At 45.6% G+C, this 18,398-nt stretch overlaps 1 protein-coding gene across 1 annotated transcript in view; it reads left to right on the top strand.

Moving 5' to 3' along the window:
• The window catches only part of USP11 (ubiquitin specific peptidase 11), a 368,572-nt gene extending 354,783 nt beyond the window's left edge, over window positions 1–13,789 (top strand). The window contains exons 20-21 of the mRNA XM_069209659.1: window positions 7,146–7,234; window positions 8,503–13,789. Coding sequence (XP_069065760.1) covers window positions 7,146–7,234; window positions 8,503–8,730 — 317 coding nt within the window. The 3' untranslated portion in view covers window positions 8,731–13,789. The remainder of the gene's footprint in view (window positions 1–7,145; window positions 7,235–8,502) is intronic.
• Window positions 13,790–18,398: the final 4,609 nt, after the last annotated feature.

Genomic DNA, 18,398 nt, shown 5'->3' with positions numbered 1-18,398 from the left:
TCAAATATCCCAGTAGACTGTTTGCTTGGAAATGACCTGGAGTCCTCAGCATGGGCTGAGGTAGAACTGAAAACCCATGCAGCCATGCTGGGTATCCCTGAACTGGTGTGTGTCAAGACAAGGGCACAGTGCAAGGCTCAGGGTGAAAAAGTAGAGCTGGAGTCTGGAAAAAGGGCCCAGCCTACCAAGAGAAAAGGAAAGTCAGCTGGGAAACCAGCTGCAACACAACAACAAAAAGAGAACCTCTCTTCTCAGGAAGAAGTTCTGCCCTCTGAGGGAACTGAGCCTATGGAGTTAGAACCTTATCAGGTTGAGCTCTTAGGCCCAGGGGGACCCTCAAGGGAGCAGTTGTGTAAGGGGCAAGAAACCTGTCCCTCTCTTGAAGGCCTTAGGCAGCAAGCTGCTGAAGAGTCCAATGGCAAGAAAACTGGAACACATAGGGTCTATTGGGAAGATGGGCTCCTGTACACTGAGGCAAGAGATCCCAAACCTGGTGCCACTAGGAGAGTGGTAGTGCCTCAGGCGTTCAGAGAGTTCATACTGACCTTAGCCCATGATATTCCCCTTGCTGGGCATTTGGGACAAACCAAGAAGTGGGAGAGACTAGTCAACCACTTCTACTGGCCCAACATGTCCCAGAAAGTTAAGGAGTTTTGTGTCTCCTGTACCACCTGTCAAGCCAGTGGTAAGACAGGTGGACATCCAAAGGCCCCCCTCATTCCACTTCCAGTGGTGGGGGTCCCCTTTGAAAGAGTGGGTGTGGACATAGTGGGTCCACTTGAACCTCCCACAGCCTCAGGAAGTGGATCATGCTACTAGATATCCTGAAGCTATTCCCCTTAGGTCAACTACTGCCCCTGCAGTAGCCAAGGCCCTCATTGGTATCTTTACCAGAGTGGGCTTCCCTAAGGAGGTGGTGTCTGACAGAGGTACCAACTTCATGTCAGCATACCTGAAACACATGTGGAATGAGTGTGGAGTGACTTATAAATTCACTACACCCTATCATCCACAAACTAATGGCCTTGTTGAGAGATTCAACAAGACATTAAAGGGCATGATCATGGGGCTCCCAGAAAAACTCAAAAGGAGATGGGATGTCCTCCTGCCATGTCTGCTTTTCACTTACAGAGAGGTGCCTCAGAAGGGAGTAGGGTTCTCACCCTTTGAACTTCTGTTTGGCCACCCTGTAAGGGGACCACTAGCTCTTGTGAAAGAAGGCTGGGAGAAACCTCTTCATGAGCCTAAACAAGACATAGTGGACTATGTACTTGGCCTTCGCTCAAGGATGGCAGAGTACATGGAAAAGGAAAGTAAAAACCTTGAGGCCAGCCAACAGCTCCAGAAGTTTTGGTATGACCAAAAGGCTGCACTGGTTGAATTTCAAACAGGGCAGAAAGTCTGTGTTTTGGAGCCTGTGGCTCCCAGGGCACTCCAGGACAGATGGAGTGGCCCTTACCCAGTGCTAGAGAAGAAGAGTCAGGTCACCTACCTGGTGGACCTGGGCACTAGCAGGAGCCCCAAGAGGGTGATCCATGTGAACCGCCTTAAGCTCTTCCATGACAGGGCTGATGTGAATCTGTTGATGGTAACAGATGAGGATCAGGAAGCTGAGAGTGAACCTCTCCTTGATCTTCTCTCATCAAACCCTAAAGATGGCTCAGTTGATGGAGTGATCTATTCAGACACCCTCTCTGACCAACAGCAATCTGATTGTAGGAAGGTCCTGCAACAGTTTGCTGAGCTCTTTTCCCTAACCCCTGGTCAGACACACCTGTGTACCCATGATGTGGACACAGGAGACAGCATGCCTGTTTAAAACAAAATATTCAGACAGTCTGACCAAGTTAAGGAAAGCATCAAGGTGGAAGTCCACAAGATGCTGGAATTGGGAGTAATTGAGCACTCTGACAGCCCCTGGGCTAGCCCAGTGGTCTTAGTCCCCAAACCTCACACCAAAGATGGAAAGAGAGAGATGAGGTTTTGTGTGGACTCCAGAGGACTTAATTCTGTCACCAAGACAGATGCCCATCCCATTCCTAGAGCTGATGAACTTTATAGACAAATTAGGTGCTGCCAAATTCTTAAGTACCTTTGACTTAATAGCAGGGTACTGGCAAATCAAAATGGCACCTGGAGCAAAAGAAAAGAGAGCATTCTCCACACCTGATGGGCATTATCAGTTTACTGTTATGCCCTTTGGTTTAAAGAATGCCCCTGCCACCTTCCAAAGGTTGGTGAATCAAGTCCTTGCTGGTTTGGAGTCCTTTAGTGCAGCTTATCTTGATGATATTGCTGTCTTTAGCTCCAGCTGGCAGGATCACCTGTTCCATCTGAAGAAGGTTTTGAAGGCTCTGCAATCAGCAGGCCTCTCTATCAAGGCATACAAATGCCAGATAGGGCTGGGAACTGTGGTTTACTTGGGACACCTTGTAGGTGGAGGCCAAGTTCAGCCACTCCAGCCTAAGATCCAGACTATTCTGGACTGGGCAGCTCCAAAACCCCAGACTCAAGTCAGGGCATTCCTTGGCTTGACTGGGTACTATAGGAGGTTTGTGAAGGGATATGGATCCATAGTGACAGCCCTCACAGAACTCACCTCCAAGAAAATGCCCAAGAAGGTAAACTGGACTGTAGAATGCCAACAGGCCTTTGACACCCTGAAACAAGCAATGTGCACAGCACCAGTTCTGAAAGCTCCAGATTACTCCAAGCAGTTCATTGTGCAGACAGATGCCTCTGAACATGGGATAGGGGGAGTTTTGTCTCAAACAAATGATGATGGCCTTGACCAGCCTGTTGCTTTCATTAGCAGGAGGTTACTCCCCAGGGAGCAGCGTTGGAGTGCCATTGAGAGGGAGGCCTTTGCTGTGGTTTGGTCCCTGAAGAAGCTGAGACCATACCTCTTTGGTACTCACTTTGTAGTTCATACTGACCACAGACCTCTCAGATGGCTGATGCAAATGAAAGGTGAAAATCCAAAACTGTTGAGGTGGTACATCTCCCTACAGGGAATGGACTTTATAGTGGAACACAGACCTGGGACTGCCCATGCCAATGCAGATGGCCTTTCCAGGTTCTTCCACTTAGAAAATAAAGACTCTCTTGGGAAAGGTTAGTCTCATCCTCTTTCGTTTGGTGGGGGGTTGTGTAAGGAAATGCCTCCTTGGCATGGTTACCCCCTGACTTTTTGCCTTTGCTGATGCTATGTTTTGATTTGAAAGTGTGCGGAGGCCTGCTAACCAGGCCCCAGCACCAGTGTTTTTTCCCTAACCTGTACTTTTGTTTTACACAATTGGCACACCCTGGCATCCAGGTAAGTCCCTTGTAACTGATACCCCTGGTACCAAGGCCCTGATGCCAGGGAAGGTCTCTAAGGGCTGCAGCATAGCTTATGCCACCCTGGGGACCCCTCACTCAGCACAGACACACTGCTTGCCAGCTTGTGTGTGCTGGTGAGGACAAAACGAGTAAGTCGACATGGCACTCCCCTCAGGGTGACATGCCAACCTCACACTGCCTATGCAGTATAGATAAGTCACCCCTCTAGCAGGCCTTACAGCCCTAAGGCAGGGTTCACTATACCATAGGTGAGGGCACCAGTGCATGAGCACTGTGCCCCTACAGTGTCTAAGCAAAACCTTAGACATTGTAAGTGCAGGGTAGCCATAAGAGTATATGGTCTGGGAGTCTGTCAAACACGAACTCCACAGCACCATAATGGCTACACTGAAAACTGGGAAGTTTGGTATCAAACTTCTCAGCACAATAAATGCACACTGATGCCAGTGTACATTTTATTGTGAAATACACCGCAGAGGGCACCTTAGAGGTGCCCCCTGAAACCTTAACCAACTACCCGTGTAGGCTGACTGGTTTTAGCAGCCTGCCACACTCGAGACATGTTGCTGGCCACATGGGGAGAGTGCCTTTGTCACTCTGTGGCCAGTAACAAAGCCTGCACTGGGTGGAGATGCTATCACCTCCCCCAGGCAGGAGCTGTAACACCTGGCGGTGAGCCTCAAAGGCTCACCCCCTTTGTTCCAGCACCACAGGGCACTCCAGCTAGTGGAGTTGCCCGCCCCCTCCGGCCACGGCCCCACTTTTGGCGGCAAGGCCGGAGGAATTAATGAGAAAAACAAGGAGGAGTCACTGGCCAGTCAGGACAGCCCCTAAGGTGTCCTGAGCTGAAGTGACTCTAACTTTTAGAAATCCTCCATCTTGCAGATGGAGGATTCCCCCAATAGGGATAGGAATGTGACCCCCTCCCCTTGGGAGGAGGCACAAAGAGGGTGTACCCACCCTCAGGGCTAGTAGCCATTGGCTACTAACCCCCCAGACCTAAACACGCCCTTAAATTTAGTATTTAAGGGCTCCCCTGAACCTAAGAATTTAGATTCCTGCAACTTACAGAAGAAGAGGACTGCTGAGCTGAAAAACCCTGCAGAGAAGAAGACACCAACTGCTTTGGCCCCAGCCCTACCGGCCTGTCTCCCTCCTTCAGAAGAAACCTGCTCCAGCGACGCTTTCCCTGGGACCAGCGACCTCTGAATCCTCAGAGGACTGCCCTGCTTCAAGAGGAACAAGAAACTCCCGAGGACAGCGGACCTGCTCCAAAAAGACTGCAACTTTGTATCCAGAGGAGCAGATTTAAAGACCCCTGCAATCCCCGCAAGAAGCGTGAGACTTGCAACACTGCACCCGGCGACCCCGACTCGACTGGTGGAGAACCAACACCTCAGGGAGGACCCTCCGGCGACTCTGAGACCGTGAGTAACCAAAGTTGTCCCCCCTGAGGCCCCACAGCGATGCCTGCAGAGGGAATCCCCAGGCTCCCCCTGACCGCGACTGCCTGACTCTAAAATCCCGACGGCTGGAAAAGACCCTGCACCCGCAGCCCCCAGCACCTGAAGGATCAGAACTTCAGGGCAGGAGTGACCCCCAGGAGGCCCTCTCCCTTGCCCAGGTTGTGGCTACCCCGAGGAGCCCCCCCCCCCCTTGCCTGCCTGCACCGCTGAAGAGACCCCTTGGTCTCCCATTGGAAACCCGACGCTTGTTTGCACACTGCACCCGGCCGCCCCCGCGCTGCTGAGGGTGTACTTTCTGTGTGGACTTGTGTGTCCCCCAGTGCCCTACAAAAACCCCCTGGTCTGCACTCCGAAGACGCGGGTACTTACCTGCTGACAGACTGGAACCGGGGCACCCCCTTCTCTCCATTGAAGCCTATGCGTTTTGGGCACCACTTTGAACTCTGCACCTGACCGGCCCTGAGCTGCTGGTGTGGTGACTTTGGGGTTGCTCTGAACCCCCAACGGTGGGCTACCTTGGACCCCAATTTGAACACCGTAGGTGGTTTACTTACCTGCAAGAACTAACATTACTTTACCTCCCCTAGGAACTGTGAAAATTGCACGGTGTCCACTTTTAAAACAGCTAAATGTGTTTTATGTAAAAAGTATATATGCTATTGTGATTATTCAAAGTTCCTAAAGTACTTACCTGCAATACCTTTCAAATGAGATATTACATGTAGAATTTGAACCTGTGGTTCTTAAAATAAACTAAGAAAATATATTTTTCTATAACAAAAACCTATTGGCCTGGAATTGTTTTGAGTGTGTGTTCCTCATTTATTGCCTGTGTGTATGTACAACAAATGCTTAACACTACTCCTTTGATAAGCCTACTGCTCGACCACACTACCACAAAATAGAGCATTAGTATTATCTCTTTTTGCCACTATCTTACCTCTAAGGGGAACCCTTGGACTCTGTGCATACTATTCCTTACTTTGAAATAGTTCATACAGAGCCAACTTCCTACAGGTATGTAACAAAATGTCATGACATCTGACTGTAAAGCTACGGTGACAAACATTTCGTCATGAGCACTGTTTCTTTAACAGGAGGCTACATGATGAAGTGAATTGAGAACATGATAATTTACTGTGGAAGGTAGTCACATTTGCGCACTGGTTCTAGTAAAATGGGGTAGGATTATAAAAAGGGGCTTATTTTTACTGTAGTCACCTACAACCTCTATTATCCTCCATTTTTTAGACTGAATTTCTTTTTAAATTCCCTGTAATACGGAAGACTGTCTTGGTAGATTTTGGCCAATCCTGATGGATTGTAATCTGTGCACCGATTACATGCATTAATCCTTGCTAGGAGAGTGGTATGTGGAGCCGGTAATATTGTGCAGTTAGGAGTCCGTGCTCCTGCTCCATCAACACCGAGCACACTTTGTAAACCAATATGATTACAAAACTACAGGATTTGCAGGATGATAAATTATTTTTCGAGCAAGATAGATAAAGTGGATAAGAGGCAGAAGAAAATCTTAGTATTCACACCAAATCAAAGTAGTACCCCCAGGGAGCACTTTGCAGATATGGCCGAACAGATGTCTTATCGTGCAAGCCACGCAGATTCTGTCCAGCCTTATGGGTTTCCTGCGATCCCAGTAGCGATGAGAAATATAAAAGTTACACCAGCTGGAAAAGTATGTAACTGGATCCAACATGAAAGCATTTTGAACTCTCAACAAAAGAGTTGCTAAAATGGAGGAAAGTGTAGATGAGTTAAGGCATAAAATGAAGACCGTGGTTCACTTACTCAGGGATTTAAATCTTCAAATGCTGCAGTGGGTTATCTGTTAGGGTGGCAAAGTTTACTGTATTCAGGTTTTTGTGATACAAGAGAGATTGACTGTGTTCCATAGTGCCATTTGCCAAAAAGCTAGCCTGGTGTGGCCTTCCCTTATGCTAATTTTTTTTTTACAAAGTCTCCTGGATAGAATGAGCGCCCTGGTCCCTAGGAACCAACTGAAACCTGGAGAAAACTCTACCCCAAATGTGGGTAAAATGTTATGTATTAAACGTAGCTCTCTCATTTCTGTAGTATCAACTAGTGTCTAGGCAAGTGAGACTCTGCTAACATTCATCAGCGGTTTTCAGCTATGATTTTGTCCTAAATAAGGGGTTGGGTCTGTGAATGACTGGAAATAGTTACTGTGTTGATTGTTGTTACCTGCTGATTAGTGTAATCACTGAGGGCTACTATTGAACAGAAAGCTTTATGCCCTACTCACAGGGAATGAGTCGTGGGCGTGCAATTGTGCCTAACCGTTCTTTTCTTCCATAGATACAACATTTGCCAGAAACAAGGATAGTGGGGAGTGGCATTATCTTGATGACAGCAGTGTGTCCCCGGTCTCTGAAAGCCAGATTGAGGTGAGGCATCCAGCACTGAAAAGCTTGCTGGGGCTTTAGACCCAGTACTGCCCCTTAAGTTGTAATAAAACCTTCTGCTTTTATACCCATGTATCCTTTCCCGGGCAGTGGTATTATCACAGTGTCAGCTTTATCATTCTTCTCACCCTGCTTCTTTGCACCTGGTCTCTTGTTAGAGGTGATTCACTGTATGCATGTGCACTGTCTGCCCTTTACTTACCTTCCCGCGATCCACCATGAGAGGGGCTGCCCTCTTAAATTTTCATTGAACACAACTTGCATTTGCACTGGTCTCCGTTTCCTTCTCTGTGTTAATTTTCTGAGTGGTACTTTATAGGTGAGTGAGTTCTTTTGATGTAACTTTACAGTGCTCTACTTCTACTACAGAAGGAAACTTTGTTGGCCTCTGACGGGAACATTTATGATCCTAATAACTTCTATTCAAGGTGTGTTACAGTTTCCGCCTTCTCCCAAAGGGGCTTAAAAATAGACTCCAACATATGCAGCTGCTCACACTGATGGTGTGAGTGATTGGTGAATGTTAAGGATCCCATGTTTGAGAATTATTGTTCCTGGCGTGCAATTTTTGTGTACGTATTTGTAAACAAAAAAAGAGGCTTATTAAATCAATGGTTTTGAATCCGTCATAGCGTGGTAAAGAGGAATGGATAGGATCTTGAGCCTTCTGATCAAAACATTTTGACATGTTTTGAACCTAATTGAAATTATTCTTCACCACCAAAATGAACCTTTTTACTATGAGGATTTAGCTGGGGTGTTCTCTTTCTACCAAGATGATTTCGTGGGAATCGTCTAGGTTTGGTCTTTGCACAATAGTGTTCTGGACAGCATCACAGAGGCATTTTCTTTGATGCAGCTCTTTCTTTAGGAAGTTGAGAGAACTTACTTTACCCTGTTCTTAAGAACCTGTGGCTAATGTGTTTTTGATGCATGTATTTTTCGGCTCCAACCACAGTCCATGTTCAAATACGCTGTCTGAATGCATCTTAGCCGCATGGCAGCAGCAAATTAAATTATAGTACAGGTCTGTGTTTATCTTCCTCTATGATGTTAGCTTTTGCTATAATTGTGTGACATTTACAGAGAGCTGCAAGATGCATTGGGTTGTAGCCCCTGTACTAAACTGCAGCATATCCCGTTTTCTTATGAATTGCTGTTCATAGTTCATTGCATGAAAACTAATGTGTAAACAGATCTTGTAAAAGCAAGCTTCTAACTTTCCCAATTTTTTTCTGTAATTACAACAGTCCAAAGCTGCATATGTACTCTTCTATCAACGTCAGGACAAAATCCGTCAGCCTAAAGCCCCACAACCACGTGCAAAGCGATCCAGCACGGCTACTACTTCTAAGCAGGTCGACGCAGAGGTGGAAGATGTCATGTCCAGTAGTAGTGTCTCTGATGATGGGGCCACCTGCAACTCGCATGAATGCCAGGCTAGCACCTGCCGGAATGAATCTATGGATGTAGACTGAAGTTGCGCCCCTCCTCGCCGACGAGGGGGGGGGAGGAAGAAGAAAAGGGGGCGTACTGCCAGCTCTCTAACATTGCAGACTTGAATTTGGCCACCACTCCCAAAAAGCACGGGAGAGGAGGTCAGAGAATATCTCAGGCTTTTTTTGGAGGGGAATAGTGTAGGGGGCAGAGGGAGAAAGGAAAAAAGTTCCAATCATGTGTAAGAATCACACACTCCCAACCACCCTTGAACTTTTTTTTTTTTAGCAATGAGAAGTCTTGGGGGAACAGGAAGGACCACCGGAGAAGGAGCGCAGTTCTTTCTATTCATTAGCATTGATCTGAGAGACATGGCGTCTCAGACAAAACTGGAGGCCAGATGAAGCCAAGTGAGGCATGACTATGAGCCCATGAGGGACAGCCGCTGTTTTTTCTACTGTGGTATGAGCTCTGCTAACATTTTGACATGTTTGGAGGGATTGACGTACCTTTTAGGAGTCATAAATGTTCTTCACATTCACCTCCTATCCCTAGAAGATAATAAGAGGGTTTAGGAACTTTAGAGATCATGTGTCACTTTGTTTTAGTTGAACTTGCTTTGACTTGATCACTTATTCATGCTGTTTCTGAGTTTATCACCCACATTGTTGCAGCTCCCCTCTTTTAATTGTTACTGGGCATTGAAGAACCTAACTGGTAAGGGGTGAATGACATAATATCCTATGCAGTGCTTTTATTTGTGTTTTGGCAAAAGTAACTGCATGCATGCAGCAGTCCCTTTCCTCCCCTGCGCCTGGATAGTTCATATTGCAAAGTATGTGCTGCAGTTAACATTTTTACCATGAAACTCCAGATCTACCTTGTAGTGGAGGTTACTCATCCCTTGGTTGTTGCTTCTTTTGGGAAAGGTGTTGGGTGGGCATTTAGTGTACAAATGTTTCGTGTTTTTGCCTTTTGGTATTGCATCAATATGCACATGAACATATTTTCCCTGAACCTTTACCATCTGCTCTCTCACTGATTGCCCATGGGCCAGAAGATCACTGCCTTGCCAGGAAGAAATTAACTCTGAGGTGGCTGAAGACTTGGGGAGTCTCAGAAGTCAGAGGTAGTGTGTGTTTTTGCCAAGATAACTCTGCAGCTTGCTTTCCCTTGCCTAGTATCGAACCCGTGACGTACTGCTCAACTTGCACTTTAGGAGGAAGTACCTTTCACCTTATGGCTACCATATAAGAAATATGTAACTAGCATCCTCCATTCTTAGACTCTTGTGCAGGTTTATTTAAATCTTTAATGTGCTTCCCCTAGTCCTTTTTCCTTTTAAGAATATTTGCTGTTTGTCTCAAGTCCAGATATTGGAGTAAAACTAGATTGCCACCAGTTATAGCACATGAAAGAACCTCGCCTCCTACTCACTAACCACCAAATGAGGAATAAAAGCTAAAAATTATTTCTGCATCTGCACAGACACTGGTTCTGCAAAATTCAGCGTCTTCCTAGACTTCTCTTTCCTTCATGTTAAGTGAGGGGCATATTTTATTTTACTTGGCCATGCGCCCATTTGCTCCCCCTCTGCTCAAATTGATGGTAGTGCTAGTGACGTACAGCCGTGAGTCTGCGACTGTTGTCATGACCAAGCCTGATTGGCATTATCATTTTACATGTTCTCCTAAAAGAAGCACACTCTTCCCAAAAACCATAGCCCAACTCCTTTTTCCCGCAAGCATGATCTCTGTGCTTATACCCTTTATTGGGGTGGATTGGGGGAGGGAGGTGCGGCGGCATGTGAGAATGCCGGATCACGTTTAGTCAGTGTAGTTTCCACCATTTCACATGTATGTCATGACGCTGTGGTTGGATACGTTTGCTAGAGTGATAAAAGGACCATTTCCCGGGTTCCAATGAGGTATCTTTTTAGCTACTTCATTTACGTTCCTAGGTCACCAGCAAATGTTTGTCCTCAAGCATTGTTCTCTCCCTGCTGCCCAGAGCCTCACACTTGCTTGCTGTAGCTGCCCAGCAAGTGTTGCAGTAGTATCAGGTTTGCTTTCCGTGCCCCTGAGCCCTACATTTTTGCAGTGCTTCACTTACCAGTTTTCTTTTTGGGCAGGTGTTTTGTGCAGCTGTACTTCGCCTTAGGAAACGTTGCCATCATTGCAGTGCTCCACTTTCGTCTGTGATGTTTCAGATACCCTTGTGGGTTTCCTCTCCTGTCACTAGCACGAATTAATGCTGTAAGATCAAAATATGTCGAACGTTTTAGCCATTTATCCATTTTTCTTTTGACCAATCTTTCCCCTGACATTCCTTCCAGTCCTTGGATATATGAATGCTTTTAAAACTAAACTTAGGCATACATCATGCACCGAAAAGCTTTGAGGAAAGCTACTGTGTAAATGTGCAACACATTTCACTTACTGTTATGACTGCTCGGTTTGGTCCTGATTTTTTCATACGCAAGGTTAGAGCTATAGTAGATTTGCTTGGAATGGACTGTTTTAAGAGCAGGCATCTTCCTCACAACAGTCTAAGGTTACTGTCACCCTGTGACACTGAGCTGTCGTGACCCGTGCACAGCTCGCTTACAGGGCAGTGCTGCTCTGTAGGAGGGATGCATAGAGAGTAGAGCCCTGAGGGATTGTAACATTGCAAAATGGGCACTCCTGTTCCCATGTCCACAGAGAAAATATGTAATGATCTCATTCCTATGTTTAAAGTCTACGCTACAGCTCAGCACCTTGAAAATATGAATATGTTGGTGCCTTATGAGTGGTAAAGAACTAGACCAGATCAGTGCAATCCACCACTCCATGCATCTACTTCCAGAAGATGACATTGGTATTTGCTTAACCACATCCCATCTCCTTTCAGGAGTCCATTGACATTCTTTCCGGTGCAGTGAATTGAATGGCTTTGGAGTGCTAACCTTGGAAAGCAAGCTGGTAGGAGAGATTCGGAGTGAAAGGATTACCAGTAATCCACCTACATTGCCAAATTAGAGATGAATGGATTTTTTTCTCCCCGGAGCACAGCCCTAAACATTGTGTCATAGAAACGGTATTTGCCAGTACCGCCACCTTCACGAAGCACCTTAACTTAAGGAGCTAAGATTCAGGCAGCTCTTAAACCATCACCATTAACTGCAAGAATGATTGCTCTAATTCTTGTCTGCTTACAGGGGAGTGGGCCCTGTGTATTGCGTGAATGAAAAAAATGAGAAGAACGACATATAATACCCATTTTCTTTTGCAATTGAGTGTTCTTCTCTGTGCATCTCCCCTCCCATTCTTTTGGCCATGAACGACAAGGTAAATCTATTGTACTTGTTGGCAAGCGCATACTGCGATCTAAATCTCTAATGTCTGGAAGGGGATTTAATGCAATATGTTCTTCCATTGATAATAAAAAGCAGCTGAAGTCACAATCCTTTTTGAAAGTTCGAAAAAAGTCGAAGGGAAACGTTCTGATGAAGTCCTCTCCCCAAGATTAGGTTGGTGATGTCTTATCAGTTATTAACATGTTTGTTCTTCTAAGATCATAAACATCTATGCATACAGAGATAATGGGCCCTGAGAAGCAGAAGAAAGTGCATTGAAAGAACCTTGCATTCTTGATTTTGCATTACACTGTGAAAATGCATTTTGTGTCTATCCTGCTAACCCGAGCTTCCTCCTACTTGACTAGTTAGAGAAGCTCCTTAACAAATGTTAGTATCCAAGTCCACCTGAGCTATTTGGGATTATTTCATGAACTACTAATCAATTTTTAGGAATTGTTTTATTTTGTTTCATGAGCTGCCAATCCCGGTCATCTGGTCATGGAATCCATTGAGTGGAGGGCTGATGATGTTGAAGCTATCTTATAAAACTACTTTAGGATATAAGATTTACAAAGATGACTTCCGGAGACTGAGCCCATATAAAGATTAAATGAGCTAAAGACGTAGAGAGGCTGTGGGGGGTACAAACTTATGGGCTATTGACATTAGAGAAAAACGCTACCCTAGACTGAGTGTATGGGCATGTGTCAACTGAGAACATGATAGCAAGGAAGCACATGTTGGCTGCTGATGATACATTTTCAACCGGGCGATTGGTTGGGTATGGATACAAAGGAATGGTAGAGGAGAAAATTGATGTTGTAGGATAAAGTGTCATCTTAACAGGTGTAAATGAAATGTAGCAGATGTAGAACTCATTCTTTGGACTAGGTGCAGGAAAAGGTAAAAACCTGCAGAGGATGTGCAAAGGTGTTGTGTGGGCTAAGAGCAAAGAAAAGAGTAATTAAGTGTGGAGGTTGCGCACAACAAATATAGAGCTGTATTGGCTGAGAATGTTGTAAGATGGGTTCTGAGTTGATGACAGAGAAGAGATTTATGTTGCACATAAAACTGAAATGTTATATATCCAGCTAGCAATAGAGTTAGAAAGCAGAAATGTTCTGAAAACCCTGGAACGCAAAACTGCTCATAAGTGGGGGAGGGCATCCAAAAAAGGCACATCCACATTTGCTGTTTTTCAGTTTTTAGACAGTTGATTCATGGCACATATTGGGTGCGGGGAAGGCATTGGATGTCTGTGATCTGCACATTTATGTTAAGTTCCTTACTTTCAAGAACGCACATTTGTTAGGAAAGTGAAGCAACTGGTCGAATTCCAACGCTCTGACTTGTTTCTTAGAAAATATATATATATATATAAATGTAATAGCCACAGTTTTGTGCCTGCCGAAACGGGTGTATCCTTTACGGAAAGGGTAAAGTGGCCAGGCATCCTTGAGACTGTACTGTAAATAGAATAACTTTGGGAATATATTTTCATTTTTGTTTTTATTTGTCGAGTCTTTTAGCTTCCCTTTACCCGCTTTTCCCTTTCTCCAGGGGATAGCTAAGGGTGTCTACCGCTTTTTCCTCAGAGCACACATTTGTATTTTCTTACTGAAAAGAGAAAAAGAAAACAAGGAATCAAAAAAAGAACTTTGTCTTTTTCCTTTCTTTGCTGTTGTTGGAAGTTTTGAAGAAAATATTTTTTTGGCACACTGCGAACATTGTATATAATAAAAATCATTTTAAAAAATGAAGTGCCTTTATTTAACAAGTGCTGAATTTTTAAGCTCCTGCCTATTTGTGAGTATGTAAACCTAGTATTTTGGTCCTATGACCAAAACACCGTATTTTTGAACTACACAATTGTCAGTGAAGAAGAGGGAACGAAAAATTTCCTAGCTATTATATCAGAAACTTTTAATTCTATTAAGGACACAGAAGAGAGGGTTAGGCTTTCAAGGTATTCACTTTATTCACCAGCAGCTATTAACTGTATGCTTGTATAACAAACTACATTTGCCATAAGTCCTTGGGAAAAGAGTAAAAACTGTCTATCAAATCAGAAGACTGTACAACCAAAAATATTCACTAGAGACTCTATCCTCCTCTTTCTACCTGCAACAGAGCCATTTTTCCTAGGTTCATTGGAATCTGTCCCTGAAAAAGAAAATCAAAATATAAGAAATTTGGAGTCATGTGGCAAGGACTCAAACGGCAACTAAACCATGAGACAACCATGTGTACATGTCTAATCAAATGTACAATCCTTAGTAAATTCTAATATGCATGAATTACATTCACCGAAATGACCTAAATAGAAGAACTCTCAGATCCTGTTGGGTGGGTATCCTAACCACTTTAGCGGAATGTGTCGGCTTATCCTCACGTCCTTGTCTTTAATAGAATTGAAACTTTCGGTTGCAATAGCTAGGAAAGTTTGCATTCTATGTCAGGAACCAGAGGCGAGGATTAGACTAGTTTAAAGCTTTTCCATCACTTAAGTTGCCAGATTTGAGACTGGTTTAAAGTAAAACCTTTTCAAAGTAGAATCCGAAAACCAATGTGCTGCCTTGAGGACGTCTTCTAGTCTAGCAACCAAAGATATGGCTTAAGATGCAATGGTTCCTCGCACCGAATGAGCCCCGAGTCGGGAGATATAGATACCAACTTCCTGCATAGTCCATCTGGCATTAGTAGGGGAGAAAGCTTCTTTATGAAGTTTAGTGAGAGCAATCAACAACTCTCTCTCCCCTGTAGGACGAAGATCTTCTGTCATAGATTCATAAACTTTGATTGCCTTAACACATAGTTTTGGAATATCTGGGAATGCAGGATACAACACAATTCTTGAATTGCTCTTAGTTCTTCAAGCAGTATGAAAGGAAACCCCGTCCGGGGAGAATACTCTACCTGTTGTGTCCTGTTATATCCAGTACCCTTACATCTGAGACTCTCAGACAAGAAAACAGACACAATAAGGTGGCTAACTTTGCAGACATTTGTTTTCATGACATGAAAAGATCCAAAACCGTGTTTACGTCCCACAACTTGGAGTATCTGGGTTTGGGCGGAACAGATAACCTAATAACCCTCAGAAGTTTGCAGACCAAAGGGTGTTCCCCAACCAGATGTTTGTCTGCCAGAGACCTGCTGAAATAGCCAATCGAAACATATTGATCGACCTGGATACTAGACCATCTCAAGCCAGGGCTGCCAGGAAAATCAAGACATGGACAACGCCTGCCCCCTAGGAATCCAGTTGGCATTGAAGAAACGGCACCAACCATTGGGAGCAGGTGGAACTGTATCTTTTATTCATGCTGTCTGCACAGGCTTTGGCAAGTAAAGTGGCAGCCTCTTGTGAAATGCCTGGGACTTTCCAGCTTTAGCAGTAATCTTCCAGGCCATGAGATAAAGTGAGCCTGCTAGGACCAGGTGATGAGGAGTGCCCCTGGGGATCCCAGACGAGATCAGGAAATAGGGGTAGAGGGATTGGAAAATCCCAAGAAAGTTCCATCGGAGTTGGAAACCAGACTTGAGACCTCCAAACTGGAGTAATCACCACCAGGTCCACCTGCTGTCACTGAACCGGAGTGCATATACTCATTATATTAGCAAATGGTGGAAACGCATAACCAATCTCCTTGCTCCAGTCCTGGAGAAACAACGTCAGGTGCCACCGCATTGGGGTCCGGGCGCCAACTGCAATATCTGTCTGTAGGAGTCTGGCTCTCTACATAGTTCAGCAAAATGATGTGCGCCATGCAGAGTTTTAGCAACCCCACCGTGGTTTACAGAGGTAAAAACTAGAGCACCTAATGCTCTAACTTTTGTGGTAGCTTGGTCAAGCAGTTAGGCCAGTCTTGGAGGAGTGCCAAGCGTTTGTTGTACTCACAGTATCAATAAATGTGGACACTCACTCAAAAAAATAACTTGAGACAAATTTACAAAAATACTTCGGATTTTTATAAAATGTTAAGATCAGCAAATTCCGGTAAGTACTTTTTAAGTCATGATTTCTTAAAGTTTAGCAAAAATAGTCTTTTAGCGTAAATACGCACTATAGGAATCAATGCAAGAAAACTTTTAAAATACAAACAAAATCAGGCAATGCGTGTACCAATGTCTCCTTCTGTTTTTAGGACGATGTCATGAGGGGGTCCTGTGGGCCAGCTGGGGGAAGTTCGGGCGTTCCCGGTTCAAGCAGGAGCGGCTGCTGAAAGTCTTGCAGCTGGTGCAGGACAGGCAAGGTGGACCACTTGGAAATGCACTCCACAGGCAGAGTTCAAGGTGAGTCGGTCGGGCCTCCTCAGAGTGTAGAGAGGTTGCAAGGGGTGTAGGACCCTTGGAGGAAAGCTGGTTCTCCAGTGCAGGGGTCAAGGAGGCTAGGTGCAGAGCAGATAGGTCAGCCAAGAACTGTGCACTAAGGAGCCCTTTAAACCAGGAGGCGGGTCACTTGGAGGGTGGTTTGCAGGTCAGCAGGTCCACTCTGGTGGGGGGTGGTTTTGGGTGTCCTGAAGTCCCTCGACTGGTGCTTGCTTCTGGTCCTCAGAGTCCTGAGTGGACTTTTCTTCTAGGTGTCTGACGTAGGGGGAGGGGGGTAGAGTACCACTGGCTACTGCACAGTTCAGCCACTGGAGGTCGCAGCGCCACCAAACTTGGCACACTTGCAGGATTATCCTCTCGTCTGTCTGGTGAAATTTAGTCTGGCAGCTATATCCAGTTCCTTGGTCAGCTGCTGGTTAGTGAACTGGACTTCACTGGTTTATGCTTCCTGCTTGCATGGAGTGATGCCTTCATTCTGGAGGGATGTCCTTGACAATTTTTAGAAGGCTCAAGATATTCTGGAGCTTCTTACAGTCCGTCCGATATCCATTTGACCCTTCAGAGGCGACTGTCGAGTCCTGGGTGCAGCAGGCAGGGCTTTGCACCTTTTTCCTTGGTGCAGCAGTGCTGAAGCTTTGGGTCTTCTTTGTCACTGACCTTCTTGTGTCTGTCGAATCTGATCTGCAGGTCTAGGGATGCCCACTAAATACTGCATTTGATGGGTGTTTATAAGAGTACCTAGTAGTGGCCAATGGGCCACCTACTAGGTTGCCACTTCCTGTGAGCAGAGGTCACATCTCTATCTCTGATTGGCTATTTTACTACCATGAAAGATGGAGGGAAATGAAATGGAAAGGTCACCTCGACTGCAACACCTTGGGGGTGGTGCATGTCGGGTGTTGCCACTTCTACTGGTCTTTGTGCATTTTCCCACCATTGCTCCTGCCAAAAGTGGGGGTTTGAAACGGAGCTAGCCATCTGCTGCTAGCAGCAGCGCTGGGTGTTGAGTTTCAGGGGCGGCAAGCCCTTTGAAGCTCGCAGGCAGGGCTGTGCATATTCCTGGGGGAAGGTGTGACACCTTTGTCCAGGAATGGCTTTGTTTTCTGGTCCCAGAGATCAAGGGCCCTCACCCCAGGGATTCAGAATCTTGTCTGGTTGGTGGCAGGCTGGTTATGACCAGCCAGCAACCATGCCAGGGTTAGAAGGTGGCTGCTAGAGGGGTGGAGTACCTATATTGCATGCATGCAGAATATAGTGGACAGGTCACACAGAGGCTGTGTGCCATGTCAAGTTTGCTTTTTGAGATTGCAGCAGGATCTCAGCCTGCAGTGGCAGTGCTGAGTGCACTTGGATGCAGGGTTCCTGAGGGTGGCAAAATCTGTGCTGCTGCCCTCAAGGGCCTACACTTAGTACCCCACGCCCTGGGTGCCGAAGTACCATTTACTAGGGACTTATAGTGGCAGCCAAAGGTATTGCCAATGCATCACAACAGTTTTGGGAAAGAGATCTGGCACTGGGAGCCTGTTTAGCAGGGGCCCTGGGACTACAACTTTGAAACCACATCAGTTACCAGGCAAAAAGTGGGGGGCTAACCATGTCAAAAAGGACTAATTTTGCAAGAAAAGTGGTTATCTTGGCATCCGTCGGGCCCTCTTGCTTCTGGCTGCCTACACAGTGCACCAGAGCCTGGCAAAAGTTAGAGCAGCTACGTAGAAGCGTGCACATACCTGCATCTGAGTTAACACAGTACAGTAAAGCAACATACTCTACAGCAAAAAAACAAGAAATCTGACTTTTATGCTCGGTATTGCTGCAAAATTTAAACACATGAAACCAATGATTAGCAGAAGCAAGAAAAGCACTTATCGGAGGCATCTGGAGCAGCGAAGAAAGAGGAGGATAGAGAGCCTCCAGTGGATATTGGTTGTACGGCGTTCTGATCAGATGGACTGTTTTTGCTCTTTTCCCAAGGACTTATGGGAAATGTGGTTTATTGTTATCTGCATAAATGTAATGGCTGCTGGTTAATATAGTAGA

Source organism: Pleurodeles waltl, chromosome 10, assembly GCF_031143425.1.
Source record: "Pleurodeles waltl isolate 20211129_DDA chromosome 10, aPleWal1.hap1.20221129, whole genome shotgun sequence".
Lineage (NCBI taxonomy): Eukaryota > Metazoa > Chordata > Amphibia > Caudata > Salamandridae > Pleurodeles > Pleurodeles waltl.
The sequence above is the reverse complement of the archived record's forward strand: the minus strand, read 5'-3'. Positions and strand labels throughout refer to the sequence as shown.